This window comes from Pantherophis guttatus, chromosome 4 (assembly GCF_059756535.1).
Source record: "Pantherophis guttatus breed Tessera chromosome 4, ASM5975653v1, whole genome shotgun sequence".
Taxonomy (NCBI): Eukaryota; Metazoa; Chordata; class Lepidosauria; order Squamata; family Colubridae; genus Pantherophis; species Pantherophis guttatus.
This window is the reverse complement of record NC_142066.1, coordinates 46005739-46022435: the sequence shown is the minus strand read 5'-3', so window position 1 is coordinate 46022435 and position 16697 is coordinate 46005739. Positions and strand designations below refer to the sequence as shown.

Below are 16697 nucleotides of genomic sequence, written 5' to 3'. Positions count from 1 at the left end.
TCTGAGGCATTTCTCAGGGTAGAAAGCAAGCGGAATTTCTCTTGCACAAACTCCATTAAAATGAATGTGACCTTCATTTTTACAGGTCTTCTGGTAGAGAATTTCTGGATGAATTCTACCTACATGATCAAATAAATTAGGACCTACATTAATGGTATAACTCTGTGTGTTCTCTCTCTCTCTACCCTCTCTCTTTTAAGAAGAATTTAAGAGTTTTCTTTACACTAGCTTGTATCACCACCATCCACCCACATAAACACAACACTCACACAGAGTTTGTAACTTGGAAGTGGAATGCTATTTCATCCTAAACAGTATTTTCGATACTTTATATGGGAAAGAAAATGAAAATTAATACAAGAGCTATGGAGCACAAAAGAAGTCATTTGTCTTCTTGATTATCTATTTGCTTGTCAGAGTTTGAGCTATTGCAGTGGCTGGCTCCTTTGTAATATAAAAATACACAGAAAAACCTGCAAACACCAAGAAACATCTGTGCAAAAATTATGATCATAAAATGCAGTAAATACCTTAAAGAAGGTAGCTTTTTTACAAAAAAAAGGGGGGGTGGAGGGAAGGGATAAATTTCATGGAGAATGTAAGTCTGCCCTCTAAGTATCAGTTATCAGGTAGAAATCTAATACTGTGGTATTTTTTTGAACCAGTTTAAAAGTCAAAATGTAACCACTCTGATGCATACTTACAAAATAAATCATTCCTTCTAAGCCTGAGCTGTAGTAAAGGAAAGTATAGCCTATGGTCAAGCATTTTTCATTTGTCAGAGAAGTTTAGGTTTTAAAATTGACAGTTAAAATCTGCTACAATCCAAAAGTGGTGGAATTTACACTGAGTGCGGAGGTGAACAATCACAACAAAGGAACCCTATCAGTATTCTAGCTGCTGTTAACAGATTCTAAAAACGCAGAGTCGTGTTCACAATAAAATGTTTTATTTTGTGGTATTCTATATACATGTTTGCATGGATATCACACAAAACAGCAAGAAGTAATTATACAAAAGCAAAAGAAGGAGGCATCTTCTCTCCCTCCACAGAGTTCTGTGGCATCACCTCATTTTGGAATGTCTTAGAGGGAAGGGAAGAAAGGATTTGTGCCTGTGAAAAAAGGATGCAGGGAAGGTACAGAGGTCATATATATGTCTTCCCTTCACTTCCCAGGGGAATTCCCTGAAGTCCCATCTTATGCATACATTATTTGGTCCAAAATCGGGTATAAAGACACCAGAGGGGCGCCCTTATTTATAAGCCCCCCCTCCAATTTTAATGGCTACTGGAACGCAGATGGCCTTATAATCAACTTTATGGACTGAAATGCACAGCACTCTTGGCTTTCCATGTTTCCCACGTTATGTAATTAACCCAAAGAAGCCCCCATTTTTAATGGCTTTATTATTTCAAGACCCCCTCCCCATTTTTTGTTGCTCTTCTCGTTTTGTTTGTTCATTTTGGGTTCTTTCCTTACTACATTCACCAGCCAATTATATCCTTAGAGAGTTTGTGGAAATGTCACTCTCCTACCCCCTCTCCCCACTTCTAATCTTCCCTCCATCCATAACTGCATTAAAACAGCTTTCTGTAGTCTTGATCAGCCCTCTGTCTGTAGGATGGGTAGTGTGGTAGGTGAGGATGGATGGGGGGGGGCAGAGGGAGTAATAAGGATGGGGTGCGAAAGAGGAGACAGAAAGAAAGGAAGATGAAGAGGGAGGGAGAGAGAGAGTCCAGTCCTCCTTAGGTGAAACCAAGCCTCATTTATTAAAGATGACTCTGGCTGTCGAGCTAATGGCTGGCATAAGGTCCTTCGTTTGTACGGGAGAGTAAACATGACAAATGGGCCCGAGTTTGGCTTGATTAAGGATGAAGAAGGGATCCATCTTAGCCAAATCTGGAAACCCCTACCTCCTATACAGTAGAACAGAGAAACTACCCCCAAACACAACCCGGCCAGTGAGAAACCACCCCCCTACTCCTTTGTTTCCTCTTCCTCGTATAAATAGTGATCCCACCCACCTCCCTCCCTATCCCCAATGGCCCCCATCTTTCTTCCCAGGGAACAGTAAAGCCACAAAGCGACCTTCCGTTCCATAATCACTTCTTAGCACACGCATTCATATACACCCCGCCCCCCAACACACACACACACACACACACACACAAACACACGCGCGCGCCTACACACACACACACACACACACACACGTGCGCGCACAGGCGTGCGCGCGCCCAAACACACACACACACACCCTCAGGTTGCGCTCAAGGATGGTTATAGGCTGGGGGTGGGTTTCGGGGTCGGCCCATTGGTTCGGTCCTGAGGGCCTCCTGCTCCGCCTGGCACCGGCAGGTTGGCAGCAGCATTTGACCGGATCTTAGTATTGGGTAACTTGTGGTCTTTTTTCCATTTCATCCGCCGGTTTTGAAACCATATCTTGATCTGGCGCTCGGACAGGCAAAGGGAGTGAGCGATTTCCACCCTTCGCCTCCGGGTGAGGTAGCGATTGTAGTGAAATTCTTTCTCCAGCTCCAGCACTTGCTGCCGCGTGTAGGCTGTCCTGGAGCGCTTGGGCTCCCCTCCGGTGTAGTTGGGGTTGACTGGAAGAAGAGGCACAAAAGAAGCGGGGAGGAGGGAGGAGAAAAGAACAAGGGCGGAATGGGGGAGTGTGAAGGTTACTCTTCTGCCTCTTTAAAACAAAACAAGAACGGTCTTCGCTGCCCTCAATCTTTTGCAAGTGATAGTCAAGCAGACCACAAAAACAAATCGCAAACCGCAGGTCCCCCGCCCCAAACCTACTCAAGATTTTGAATCCTTCCTTCCTTCCTTCCTTCCTTCCTTCCTTCCTTCCTTCCTTCCTTCCTTCCTTCCTTCCTTCCTTTCTTTCTCTCGGGGCCATACTGACATATCTAGGATGGTATTCTAGACTCAGATTTCTATCGGCCCACTAGACACATCCCATTACATTTAGTACAGTTTACTTTTGAATAAATCCACGCAGGATAGGATTACAGAAATACATCCGTGGGTGTGGGTGTGTGCAGAGAACGAATCACAGGCTTAATTGGAATTTTTTAAGTAGAATATCTGTTCGATCATTCTATTTTTTATTTTTTTGTCTTCCTGGAGTTCAACGCCTTTAATAGAGGCATTGAATTCCTCTATTAAAGACTGGAACCTCCCCTCTTCCTCCGTCCTTGCACAGCCTTAAAATTTATATATCCTGCAATTTAAAAACTTCACTTCATTCCCACCCTAAAGCAGGGTAGCTGAGTTCTTCAAAGCAGTTAAACAACAAGGCTTTAAAGTTAATCTATAATAAATCCATTAATTTACTATTGTTAGAGTGTTTGGTATCACTGCTGAGAAAGAGTGACAGCAGACTCTCTTCCTTAAATTATGGATAGCAGGCCACTTTTAAATTTATCAGCAATTATAAGCAGAAATCAGAGAAAGAGGCCCCTATTTACACGTGCCGACTATCTCATAACGAATCCATCAAAGATAGGAGTGAAATGTAGAGTGCAGTTAAATCTCGTCTTATTGGACTGATAACCAGCATAAGTACCTCGAAAACACTCACAGTGAACAAGCATTAATAAGCTCAGGGGCAGCAATTTAAGTGCCCCAGAGCAAAATAATATTCATCCACGTGTACCGAAGAGTTAAGTGGGCACCCCAAAGTTCTATAAAGTTTCTGCTGGCATGTAACACACTCTTTCATACTAAATCGTCTTTTCTCTAATTCCTCTATATAGCCACCTTCAATGCTCTGAAAAGAGGTTGTGAAAAACCGTCAAGAGAGAGGCTTTTCAAGAGAGGGATTCGGGGGAAAAGAAACGTACAAATTGAGCTTTTAAAAATCCCACACATCAAAATTTTTCCAGTGGAAAGAATGAAAGGAAAGGAAAGGAAAGGAAAGGAAAGGAAAGGAAAGGAAAGGAAAGGAAAGGAAAGGAAAGGAAAGGAAAGGAAAGGAAAGGAAGAAAGAGATTCTGGAGAAGGATGTTAACAGGGACTTCAAAGGCAGTTGGCCAAGAAGAGCAATAAAAATTTATGGAGGATGTAATTATAGCGCTCTGCAAACAGGGAGACCATAAATCTCCAAGGGGAATGGTTCTTTTACAACGGGGGCAATAAGCCTTTTTTCCCTCTCTTCCCAACGAGACTTTGAGGTGCAGGTTAGTATAAAGCGAACAGCTCTTTAAGGTTCACTTACCCGTGCTAACATGAACCTTCTTCATCCAAGGATAAACTACCGGCTCTTTGCCAGGGCTTTGGTTGAGAGAGTTTTGGCTACAGGAAGGCGGTGGGCTTGGCGTGATGGATTCGCAAGTATGATTTGGTTCGGAGAGATGGTTCTGAAGTCCAGCCGGAGCATGTTGGCTCCTGGGGGAGAGGACCGGTGGCTGGTGCCCAGAGCCCTGACATGGAGGATAGGATGGTTGGTTACAGGCGGACCGCGCTGGGTACAACGCCTCGTGTTGGAAAGAGTTCTCCTGTCGCCTCTGGCCGCTGAAATATTCCGGAGTATGACTGGGAAGGTAATCGTGCTGGGAATATTCTTCGCATGGTGGGAATTTGGGGTCCACATAGTTGGAGTTGATCAAGAAAGAACTCATGGCCATTAATTTTGGAATTGCAAGAGCGCGCGCGCGCCGGCACGCACACTCTCGCTCACTCACACACACGCACACCCCAAAAATATACTAAAATTTATTCCTATTTCTTCGCCCCCCTCCCCTTTTCCCCCTTCGCCCTTCCTTCCCCTCCCCTTCTCGTTTTCCTGTTTCGCAGAGCCCTCCTACTTTTGCCGTCAACTGAACAAAGTTAGCTCTCCATGTGACCCCATGAACCAATGGAGGGGTAGCCTGGGATTCCCGGATAAGGAAATAATCAAGGAGGAGGAAAGGGTGGGGGCGCACTTTTAGCCTTTCCGTTTACCACCTCGCATTCAACTTGAAAGCAAGTTGCTTTGAAGTCAGTTGGATTTATTTTATCTGTAAAATATATTGGGATATAAATAGGATTCTGCACTGCGGTACGAATAATCGGCACTCTGCATTCCTTTTTGATATTTTAAAAACGATAGTAATATTTTAATTTCACACACACACATCAAAATCGGATATTCCATAATCTCTCCAAAATCAGGAAGGCACAAAATCCTAAACTCCCATTCCTGCCCGATTTGTCCGCAGATATTTTGTCAAAACTCAATACATCCAATGTCTCTTCGTCTCCTCGATTCATTTAAAATCAATTTTAAAAATCAAATAAGGAAGTTTGTTGAGAACAAATATGAAACGAGTGAAAAGAACGGGGTCTATGGGTTTGTAAGATATTCATTTTCTTGCCTCTACTTAAATTTTGTGAGCGAGTCAAACCAGTGGCAAAGATAGATAGAGGTTATTTGGGATCGATAGAAACATCATTAACCAATTCGAGTTACCCATCCTTTAAATGACAGCTAGATTCTGGTTTAAACTGGTTCTCTTTCCCATGTTTACAAGATAAAAATCGTATAAACCTTAAGCAGAAGAAGAGAGAATTGGGACTAATCAGATTGTGATGGGCATTAACTGAACAAATCCGCTTTTTTAAAAGTATAGAAAGAGGTTACAGGGTTTCTATATACAACAAATGCACGTACATGCGTGTTTGTATGTATACCGACAAACATACCCTAACCCACACATATCCTGAGTGTCCCTTTTCATTATACCGCGTTGCCCCATTTTCCTTTTGTAAACTCCATGGGGCAGGGATCTGTTCCTTCTACTGTGATTTCTTTCCCAATAAGCTTTCAATGCAATAGGAAAAAAATTAAAAACTTTAGATAATAAAAAGTGGGGGGAAACACCTAAGATAGGTGCTATTTATATAACTGTATAAATTTAAATTATAAATTTATATTTAAATATACAAATGTGTATATATGTATACACATGTATGTATGTAAAACCTCACCGAAGAAGGTGCACCAATGGCCACACACACAAAAAAGGAAAAATCTTCTTAAGAAACAAATGTCTTTAACGATTTATTCTCCTTTCTTTCTCTCCTTCTTCTTTCTTTAAGGCTGGGCTCCGCTCCGTAGGGTTTGTGTCAACTACATATTCCCCTAGATGCGAATTTGTGAGACAGCTTCTTTTACACAAATTCGGATCTACAGGGTACATACAGAAGACAGAGAGACCTTCTCCTTTGCCAAAAAGGGAGAAAAATGTTAGTTTTCAGCCAAAAGTGGTTGGCATTTGGAAAAACAATGGTTCAGTTTCAAAAGAAACTATGGAATTGTGGGCATTTGTAAAATAGTGCAAATTAGCCAGAATCTGTAGTAGAATCCATTACAGTATAATTCATCACAAAAGGGCATGCATCTTTAGAAACATAATCTGAAATCCAGGGGTTAAAAGAGGATTAAAGAGAAACATTAAGTAAAAAGAAATTCATTTTGAATCTAATTCAACAAGATTTATCCTTTCATTAGAACGAAAATCACTCCTTTGCATGACTTTGTGGTACTAAAGAATAACTTCCAGACATTACAAAGATTTTTTAGGCATCAGGACAACTAATTTGCATAAAATGAGAAATAGAGAAGAAAAGGCAGAGAAATCTGGAAACAATTTTAGAGGTAGACAGGGAAGTAGGGTGTGGTTCTTTTTCCTTCGCATTTCCTTTAAATCCCAGAAAAATGAAGAAGAGAAAAGATCAAAGAAATGTAATTGTAGTCCTCCCACCAAAATGGGAATATAAAACAATAAAATATGTATCCTGGGTAAACCATTCATCTTCCCTAGGTAGGAAAGAGGAAAGCTGAAGGCAGAGGTTTAAAAGAGATAAAATAACTCCAGTATTGTTTTAGGATGTGTTACTAATAGTCCCTAAGCCTTTCTGAATTCAGTGTTCTCTACTCTTAAGTAGGTCATAGGATTTTCACTGTTACTGCAGAAAGAAAGAAGCTTTTCTGATACCCAGGCTTATTTATCAGAAGAACAATTTATTCATTTTCTTCTGAGGTTAGGATTGAACTACTGGAATCTGAAGTGTGCTCCTTTGGATAAAATTATCAGTATATGTAGATGAATTCTACATATTTATACTGATATATAGTATTTGTGTGGCCTTCTCCGGATATATTCTTTGTCTGCAGAACATGTAAGCACAACATTCAATCCTACACACATGCCTTTAGGAATAATTTTCACTGACTAATACAAATTTTTTCTCACCTAAACTGTGTAGGATGTATTGCATTTTGGAAAGCAAAACTATTCACTTCAGGAATAAATACAGTATTAATTTCAGACAAAACAAAACATTTGAAAGGAAATGTGACTAAATTTATCATTATTATTTTCCGGTTTTCCCTCCTTCCCAACTTCCTACCAAACAATATCCCTCCACCCTCCTAGCCAAAAAACTCATCTAAGAAATGTGTTCTTGTTCCTTTTTTCCAAAAATAAAATTTCCAATAATAATATTGAATATTTTAATTATTCAATACAAATAAGAGTATTTTAAATATTTTAAATGCACTTTCAGCAGAACTTTCTTTTAACTATGTCCAAATTGACTATCTACATCCAAAAATGGAGTGTCAACATATCATTTTGTCTTTATAATGGGGAACATATACCTTTCCAAGCATACAAATCTCATTGACAGAAGAACATTAAAAGGGCATTCAGAAGTAAGCTACAAATCTTCAGTTTAAAAAAAAATCAAAGCCAACGTAATGAAGAATAGAGATCAATGAGTGAGGCTTACTTCGAAGTAAGCTTTTTTCAATTCTTGTGATCAAAGTAGAAAAGAAATTCCTGCTCTCTTCAAGAAAGTTTACCAAATATGGATGCACACTAGTTACATCTTTCAGACACTAACTCTTGTTTTTCTTCTGATTTGGGTCTTTTCCATTTTTCCCTTGCCTGTTTTTGGGAGGGGAGGTGTTTATATGTACATTCTAGATGGGCTTCCTTTAAGATACAGGCTTTCCAGGAAACGAAAAATGAAAATAATTCTATCTTTTACAAAAAACAAACAAACAAAAACAGAAATGTCGGTACAAGTTTTAAAAATTCCTTGTACAAATAGACAAATGGGGGGAGGGGGTTATCCCAGTGTCACCAGCACCCCTAGCGTTTAGCAGAAATGTTCACACTTTGCTCTTCCAAAGCACACATACCCCGAAATCAAAAGAAACAACAACATCCCCGTCTCTTCCCCACCCCAGCCCATTCGCAATTCCTTCCCGCCCCCTAACCTTCTGCGCTTAATTGGGTGGTGGAGGGGAAGCATTTTCGATTGCTCTAATAAAAGTGTCTTAACTTTTCGGAAGTTTGGAAAGAGAGATTTAGTCAAGCGACTTCTGCATTTCAAAAGGAAAAGTTAATGAGGCTAAAAAAAAAAAAAAAACCAACCTCATCGCAAACGTGGCTAAGGTTCCTGTTTCCAAAATGCAATAAAATTAAGTAGATGGGAGAGGATGGTTGGGAAGGGTTGCTTACAAAAGGGGCTCACTTTTCGGGATCCTGTGAGAAAAGGGAATTCCAAGGGGAGTCTCTCTCATCAACATATAGAGAAAGCACCTGCCAGAACATTGCATCTTAAGACCTTGGTACATAATGTCACTCTAATATACAAAGTTTTTGCCCTTTTCCATTTTCGGAGGGAGTGGGTTGCGCAAAAATAGTCACAATGCTTATGGCTGTCCTCTTTCGGACTAGAACTATGTTGACTTCCGAGGAGGGTCGATTCATAGCACCCTTTGCCAGTATGAATCCAAGGAATTGATCCCTAAGCGCCTTCACCCCAAATTCCCATTTCATAGTCCTCAAAGCTCCTTAAATATTCTCGAAGTCACTCCCCCGCGTTCCCTTTTCCCACAGTTACAAAAATCCGTGTGCTCACTGCCAGCTAGGATACAAAATGCAGCCGACTATCCCAACCACTTCAGCCGCAAGCCCCCCCTTGCCATGCAACCCTAATACCAACCAGAAAAGTAGATCCTTCGCTTATATCTTCCCCTCCTCCATATCAGATATTATTTTCTCCAAAAGTCTTTTTCTCTCTCTCTTTCTTTCTCTTTTCTTTCTTTCTTTTTCTCTTTCTTTCTTTTTCTCTTTCTCTTTCTTTGTGTTTCTCCTTTTCTTTCTTTCTTTCTTTCTTTCTTTCTTTTTTTATTTCTTTCAGCTTTTAAAGCTTACAGTATATTTGGCTACTAGCTTTCAAGCAGCCTTAGGCCTAACTGAGCCTTTTCGATTCGGATACTGGCAAGTTTTCGTATTAATCTCCATAGTTTGTCAGTCTTTGTTAAACAGCTAGGCGTGTCCCGAGCGCCTCCAACATTTTAATATTTGTTAGACGCGCTGACCTGAGTTTCACCCCACTCCCAAGCTCTCCCCCTTGCATTTCTGTAATACGCTTGCATAGTTCTCTCGGTCATATTGAATTTTACTCAGGTCATTACTTTGGATGGGAGAGAAGTGGAGAGAATGCCAGGGCCAGGCTCATGAGTGCAATCCTGCCCTTTATAGGGGCCGCAGTTGTTGTTTAGTCCTTTTAATATACATCCCTTTTAATATATATTTTAAATATAGCACAATACATTCTTGTGGATACGGCCCACACGCACAGCCATATCAGTATATCCGCACTTATATTATGCACCCAACACTTATAATAAGATTAGTATGCACTCAATATAATACAATATATGTACAGACAAAAAGACAATGAGAGAGAGAGAGAGAGAGGACAAGAATTGTACAACTTTTTTATTTTGTTTTTGGGAAAGAGAAGGGTTTTTTTTTTCTTTGTTTGGTCTTAGAGGTTATGTTGAAAGTATACTTGTCACAGTGGAGGAATTGTAGGAAACACTTGGCACAGAGAAGGAGAGTGATACTCTCTCTAGCAAAGGGAGGAAGAGGAACAGAAAGGAAGAGAATTGTCTGTACAATTCTCCTAAATATGCTATCTTTACATTTGAGTAAAATGGCACTAAACAATAAAAAAATTTTAGGTCAAATCTCATTTATATCTGGTACAGCGGCCCCTTCAAAATATTTAGATGCCTCTAAAAGATACTAATCAAAAGGAAAATAATATTTGTGGAAACTTTCACAGTATTAGCCCAACTCATCCAAGTTACATTTTTAGTATTATAATGATTTAAGGCCTTTTTAATTGTGCTATCTTATTTATTCTTTTGCATATGCCACTTATTCTACAGGTCCCAAACAGAGCAATGCTTTGCATAGGTTACTGACAAAGCTGGCAAATTGCCATTAAATTATTGCTATGAAGAGGTCATTACATTGATTGCCTTGTAGAAATAACCATTCCCTTTCATTTTATCTCTACATGGGACAGAAGCTTTGTCCAATAACAAGCAAGCTTCAGTGGTTTCTTCCCTTTTTTCCCTAATTGATATTTCTTCAGTGGCTATTTCTATAGGACTGGGTTATGTGAGGGCATGAAAACTGAAAGCGGTAGATTGGACAGGTTCCTATTAGAAGCCAAGTAAACCTATATACTAGGAACAGAGACTTGGGACTGTTATCCATTCACACACACATTCCTTCATAATAACATACTAAGTAGAGATGACTGCACTTTAGAGATAACTGAATTAATTAGAGGTACCAGGGAATGGATCACCCAAGTTCCAACTAAACAGAGTGTCATTTATTTAGTGGTATTTTATAAAATACCAAGCAAAACCTATGCCATCCATTAGAATTAAACCTTTACCTTTTTTCGACATGCACAAATATATTTTCTTACATTTCCATGAGAAATAAAACACTAATTGGAAATTAATTCCAGACAGATCCTTAAATATGTTGCATATATTATTAAATATAAATATTTTGTACTTGACTTCTTTGGTCAACTTAATTTTAATAACCCAATCAAAGGAAACTAAAATTTCGGCTCAAGCAATTCATCTCCTAAAGGTGAGAGAGAGAAAGAGAGACTGAGACTCTAGAATGGAATGGTTCTTTATCTTTAATGGCACTCAATAACCCTGTACAGTCTTTTTTGTAAACAAATTGAATCATTTCAATAGTATTTGCTTCTAACTTTTGTATTTGTGAAAAAAACATGGTTTTTAACTCACTTAGATTTTTGATATTCACTTGAGATTGTAACCATGGCAGAGAATATATAGCAAGTCTTCCTATAAGTGATTTCAGTATACTGTAATAAATTGGTTGAAATCCAAAGTTTGATAAATACACAGTAAAAACATGGAAATGAAATGCTGCTTTGTTGTTGCGATGTTATTATTATTTGAGTTTAATCAAAGAGTTTTTTTCTTTCAATATTATAATTCTATTATTTTTTTCTTTTGAAGGTTGAAGTAAGGTTCCCTATCATTCGAAATTAAATGGCCTTTTACAATGGATTTAATCCACCCCTCTTTCATTCCTCATTTTTGCTAAGTATATTCTGCAACAATACTAATGAGAAGGGATTTTCCCCATGTAAATTCAGAAACTCTAGTTGCTAAACAGGCATGTGAGTTACCTATTCCTAGTGTAAAGCTAAAAAGAACCCACCTGGACCATTCTTAGGTTAGCATCTTAAAGGTACTTCTGTCAAGCAATCGAATATTCAATTTCTCTGTCATTTAACTACATCATATATTGGTGTGCAATTGTATTTAAATGGCAATATGTTCTGAAGGGTATTAACGGGATAAGGCAACTGCATTCATTTTTAAAAATAAAATTCAGGAATACAGAATATTATCTGCTTAAATACAGATAAAGAGAGAATATAAATCCACAAACTAAATGTATAAACAAAGAGAACCTTGACTGAAAATAGTTTCAAAATTAAAAGTTCAATATTCAGTATTGAATTTCAAAAGCTAATTTGACAAAAGAGTAAGCAGGTCTGAATTTTTGATTTTTTTTTTAATTTTTAACTTTTAAAAAATTTCTTGTTTAATAGAGGAAATGTACCAAATCGCTATTAATGACACAAAATGACTTTTTCAGCATACTGGGAAATTGTATGGGACAACCCCTTGGTGGAATTCTCCCTTTATATTTGAACATTATATTAATATATAAACTAAGAATATTTAGTGAATATTTATGTGTTGAAGAAAAAGAAATTCCATAACTCAATGCAATCTTTATTTATTTTCAAGAATGTTTTTGTACCTACAGAAGTTCTTCCCTTGCATCCTGTTCTAAAGCAATACTTTCCAAACTTTTTCCTTCACTGATTATCAGAAAGTTCATTTTACTCAATATAGGTAAAACACATTAAGTCAATTTAAATGTCCCTGTCCCGATTGTGTAATGGTTCTGTGTGTATTACCTACCCACCCCACCCCACTCCTAAAAAATCACTTTTACTCAATTTTTGTTAATTTACCCAGGTTTAGCAAACTCTGCTGTAAATCCCTGAAAACTGCCTCCAAATTGCCGCTCTAAATCTCTATACATTCGAAGCTGGATTAGGTTCTAAATCCTTTGGAACCTCATTTTGGAGTAATGTGGGGAAAGATTTAGAACATTACTGCCAACATAAATTAAGATTTATGATGATTACTATTATTATTATGCACCATTAAAGGTAATTTCTTAATTTCAAATCTATTTTTCTGTGTGATTAAAAAATACCACTTAAGGACATAGATTTCTAACCAAGGGAAGACTTGCAGCAATATTGTAATATTAATATTATTCTACATTCTATATCTAGAACACGTTATACTTGCTAACAACTCATGTTCTTGAATTCCAACTCAGCTTGCTGATTTTTTTAAATCTATGGGATTGATACTAAATTGGTCAAACTGCATGTAAGGTGGCTCATATAAAAACGTCAATATGACCATTCCAAGGGCAAGGTTTTATGGCTAAAAGCTGCTGCCATCAAAGAACGTGCTAGCCGTGGGATGGTAGCAGCCCAAGCCATTCATTTCCGCGGAGTTTGCCCTGGAAGCTCAGGACGCTGGGCTGTGGCCAAGGTGTTCAGAGACACTTTTTCTTGGAAAAACGAGGGAACGGAGCAGAGGAGGGAGGGAGAGAGGGCGGAGATCCTCCAGAGCCCCAAAGAAAAGCGCCCGTCCAACTTGCCCCAGGTACGTTTCCTCCTAACGCCGGGAGTTCCCTTTGCACTTCCTAATTCCTTTCGCTCACGTTCACCTTCCCTCCTCCCTCGCCAGAAAGCCTCTTCCTCCCCTCCCCTCCCCTTCCCTCCCCCCCCCCATCCTCCCGCCCTCTTTGGAGCTGACATCCCGTCTATCCGCCTCCAACACAAGACCTGGTCTCGCACCACCTAAACTTTTGACCCTCGCCTTTTTGACCCTTAACGCTATAATGGCTGCTCTCTCCAATCGGCCTTAGACGGCCTTAGTCCTTTGCCAGATTCCCGAACCTATACCGATCGATACTTCCGGCCGTCGTTCCTTCCCCAATTTTGCAATATGCCCCTCTCCATAATATATTTGCCCTCTGGGAGGGGAAAAAAAGTCGAAAGAACGAGGCGGCTGGAATCGTAGGGGGCAGGTCGCTTTTCTTCCCTCTGTTTAATGCCGGGCAGCAGTGGTGGAAAGTAGCCTCACACCCACCCACCCGGCTTCTCAGGGCAAAGCTTCTCGAGGAAAGGAGGACCCTCTCTAGGCGCAGCGCCGAGGAGGGCTGGAGAGCTGCTGTGAATTGGTCTGAAGCGAGCTCTGCTGGCAATACCGCGTTGTTACAAGCGCGGAGTTTCACTCGTCTTCCTCAGCTCCAGTTCTTTTTCCCCAAGCCTAAATCCACCAATATGATACTTCTATAAAGTTATTTTTAGGAGAAATTTTCAGTTTGTGTTTCTTGTGAAAAACAACAAATCCTTTCACAAAATGTGGAAAATCAATTCCAGAAGATTAGTCCTGTCAGGAACAGCCTATCCATCCTCAAAACCCTGAGGCTTGGCATTGTAAAATCGTATGCCCGCTCACAGGATCAGGAAAAACCTGCTGAATTGCATAGAGTTTGCCATCTGTAGAATGAGGGGGGGCGGGGGGGAACCGCTATTCCCAAGGCTACCTGGTGCCTGGGAGCCAGTTTTGGAGGATCAACTTGGTGAAATTGTTCGAAAAGGAAAAGAATGTCTGAATTTCAATTTCAAAGAGGAAACAAGTGAGGACTTCTTGACTTCTTACAAGAAAGAGCCCTACCTTCTCCAATGGTTAATTTGTATTTGATACTTAAAACCAAGGATGGGATCTTGGCATGGCAAGTACAGGTCAATTGCACCCAAAAACGGCATTCTGCCGAATCAAATTCATCGCTTGATCTGTTCTCCATCTTCTCAAAATTGATCATATCTTCCTCACCTACATTGTAAGAGAGAAACTGGCAGAGCCAGTAAATCTTCCTAAGTGAACTATTCTCTCAAAACTGCTTACCCTGCCTAGCAATCAGTTGGTTAACCAAAAAAAGGTGGGGGGGTTGAAGAGGAAGGAAGAGGAAAAATAAGTAAAATCTCAAGCAATGGCTGGCATAACTGTGGCTTTCCTCAGTTAGAAAGAAAAGGTGTTTAAAGGGCTGCAACTATCAACAGGAGAGAAGGGCAATTTTTCATTTTATCTTCAAAGAAACCCTGGGTATGTCCCCAAATTCCCACAAAATGATGGTTTCCTATGAAATGGACTTCTGAGATGAAATGAGATGTTTCCAAGGCAAAACCTTAATGTTTGCAACATTCTAAGTTCTTCCCATTACTCTACAGTTTTGGAAATTGTTTGTGGGGTTGAAGGTGATACTTAACGATAGGGACTTGAATGATAGGGACTTGCCTAAAACTGCCCAGGAAAGCGTCTGAAGATGTTATCACACACACAAGCCTTAGAGGGGAAAAGGAAACTTTAAAAGAAAAACATAAACAACCAATGCAGCAAGATAAGAATGAAAGAAGTTGGAAGAAAGCTTGCAAAAAAAGGGGGGAAAGGGGAAGTCTAGTGACATGAATAGGGCTTAAAATGGGACACTCCCAGAGCACTTGAAGAGAAGTTTCCCGTTGCATTTGTACAGGGAAGTGGAGGTCCTTCCCCTTCAGAGATGCCTGCTCTTTACCTCTGTCTGCTGACCTAGGAATGATCCCCAGTGCCTATGAATTATTGATGAGCTATAAGAACCGTCCCCCACTTTTCAGTATGCAAACCCCATTACACTGTTAAAATGGCGATTTAATCGTTTGGAATAGCTTTGCTTTGCTTCCTCCTCACCCTTCTCCCGCCCCTCCACAGAACTCATTTGTGCCCCCTTTTCATTTAATTTTCTTAATTAAAATCCTTTCACAGATTTTAATTCCTCCTCCTCCTCTCCCTTTCTCTGTCCCTATATAAAAGGGGACAAGAGAAAGAAAAAAGCCGAACTCCACACCTTAAAAAACTATGTTGTATTTTAAATAATACCATTTAAACAAATTTAAAAATAGTATTACCATTATTCTTTTTAGTAAAAGGACAAATGAGCATTGACTATTGTCCTATTAATTAAATGTTTTAGATGCAATATTCAGTAACCTTTCCTTAGCAGTGACAAGGTATGTTAGAGGGGGAAAAAGAGAAAATAGATGAGAATTCAGGAAAAACTGAGACTGAGAGAAAAGAGGGGGAAACATGTGTTTAGTTCTATTCACGTCCTGCAATGTTATTTGAAGTTTAATCTCTAAAAGTAAAAATATAAAGAATTAGAATGAAGACAATTTCAGGGTAAATATATTGAAATCTCATTGATTTCAATGAGAAATAAGCAAATATCGCCTATTGAAATAAAGAGGATTTAAACATATACACAACTAGCACCCTTTTTAAAAATTCTATTAGCAAGTTGTTTACACACACACACACACACACACCTAACAAGTTTTCTTGCCTCTTTTTAAATTTTACTTACTATTTTTATGCTTTTAATATTTTATTGCATACCACCCAGAGTCCCTCTGTGAAGGAAATAGACAGTTCTTAAATGTGTGTGTGTGTGTGTGTGTGATCGTGTGTGTGATCATGTGTGCGTGTGTGTGTGTTTTGTTTTTGTTTTTGTTTTTTGCAGGATCTAATCTGAGTTGATCACTAGAACTAGAGATTTAGTCTTCCAAGCTTTCAAATTAGTGCTGGAGCCCATCTTCAGGGTATTTAACTCTCTATGTGTTTGTGTCTGTGGACAACTAGCAAATTGTGCACACACACACACACACACACACACACACACACACACAGAGAGAGAGAGAGAGAGAGAGAGAGAGAGAGAGAGAGAGAGAGAGAAAGAAAGAAAGAAAGAAAGAAAGAAAGAAAGAAAGAAAGAAAGAAAGAAAGAAAGACCGACATGTTTAAAACTACTTCATGGGATCTCTGCCATTGTACAGCATCCTATAAACCAGCTAGAAAGCCAAAATCCTTGAATGAGATAAATAACATTCCTTTTGTTTCATTTGCTTCCTCACATCAACAGGATTTCGAAAAATAGGCTGTTTAGGACCCAATTTTGAATAGGAAATTCCAACTCAGAAACTAAGGAAAGGTGTTCCCTTTGTTATGAGAGCTATATTGTCCAATCTTCATCCTGTAAGTTATCTGTCTCCAAAGAAGCTCAGAACTGTTTGCTGCTTAACTGTATATCAGATATAGGTGTAGATAAACAAATGTGTCCCTATGTCTCTTTTGGTCTCTAA

General features: G+C 39.3%; 2 protein-coding genes and 1 long non-coding RNA gene across 11 annotated transcripts in view; 1 reads left to right on the top strand and 2 right to left on the bottom strand.

The window, feature by feature from the left end:
* HOXB3 (homeobox B3) overlaps positions 1 to 16697 on the bottom strand; it is a 79598-nt gene that overhangs the window by 39571 nt on the left and 23330 nt on the right. The window contains exon 1 of one of the 9 annotated variants that reach the window (XM_087892063.1): positions 9009 to 14582. The exons of the other annotated variants lie outside the window; for them this stretch is intronic. The gene's annotated coding sequence lies outside the window, so the exon portion shown is untranslated. Of the gene's footprint in view, positions 1 to 9008; positions 14583 to 16697 lie in introns of those variants that run through there. 9 annotated transcript variants of the gene reach the window in all.
* On the bottom strand, positions 928 to 6093 carry HOXB4 (homeobox B4). The gene is made up of 2 exons (XM_034415548.3): positions 4228 to 6093; positions 928 to 2608 (listed from the first exon to the last, which is right to left on the bottom strand). Exons 1-2 carry the CDS (start codon positions 4634 to 4636, stop codon positions 2283 to 2285), a joined length of 735 nt encoding a protein of 244 aa, XP_034271439.1. The 5' UTR covers positions 4637 to 6093; the 3' UTR covers positions 928 to 2282.
* The window catches only part of LOC117664556 (uncharacterized), a 39645-nt gene continuing 27409 nt past the window's right edge, over positions 4462 to 16697 (top strand). The window contains exon 1 of the long non-coding RNA XR_015733789.1: positions 4462 to 4552. This is a non-coding gene — a long non-coding RNA (uncharacterized LOC117664556). The remainder of the gene's footprint in view (positions 4553 to 16697) is intronic.

Coding starts and splice junctions, on each gene's coding strand:
- HOXB4 (XM_034415548.3), bottom strand. CDS start 4,636: ATGGCCATGAGTTCTTTCTTGATCAACTCCAACTATGTGGACCCCAAA. Junction 2,609..4,227: donor GAAGGTTCATGTTAGCACGG/GTAAGTGAACCT, acceptor CTCTTCTTCCAG/TCAACCCCAACTACACCGGA.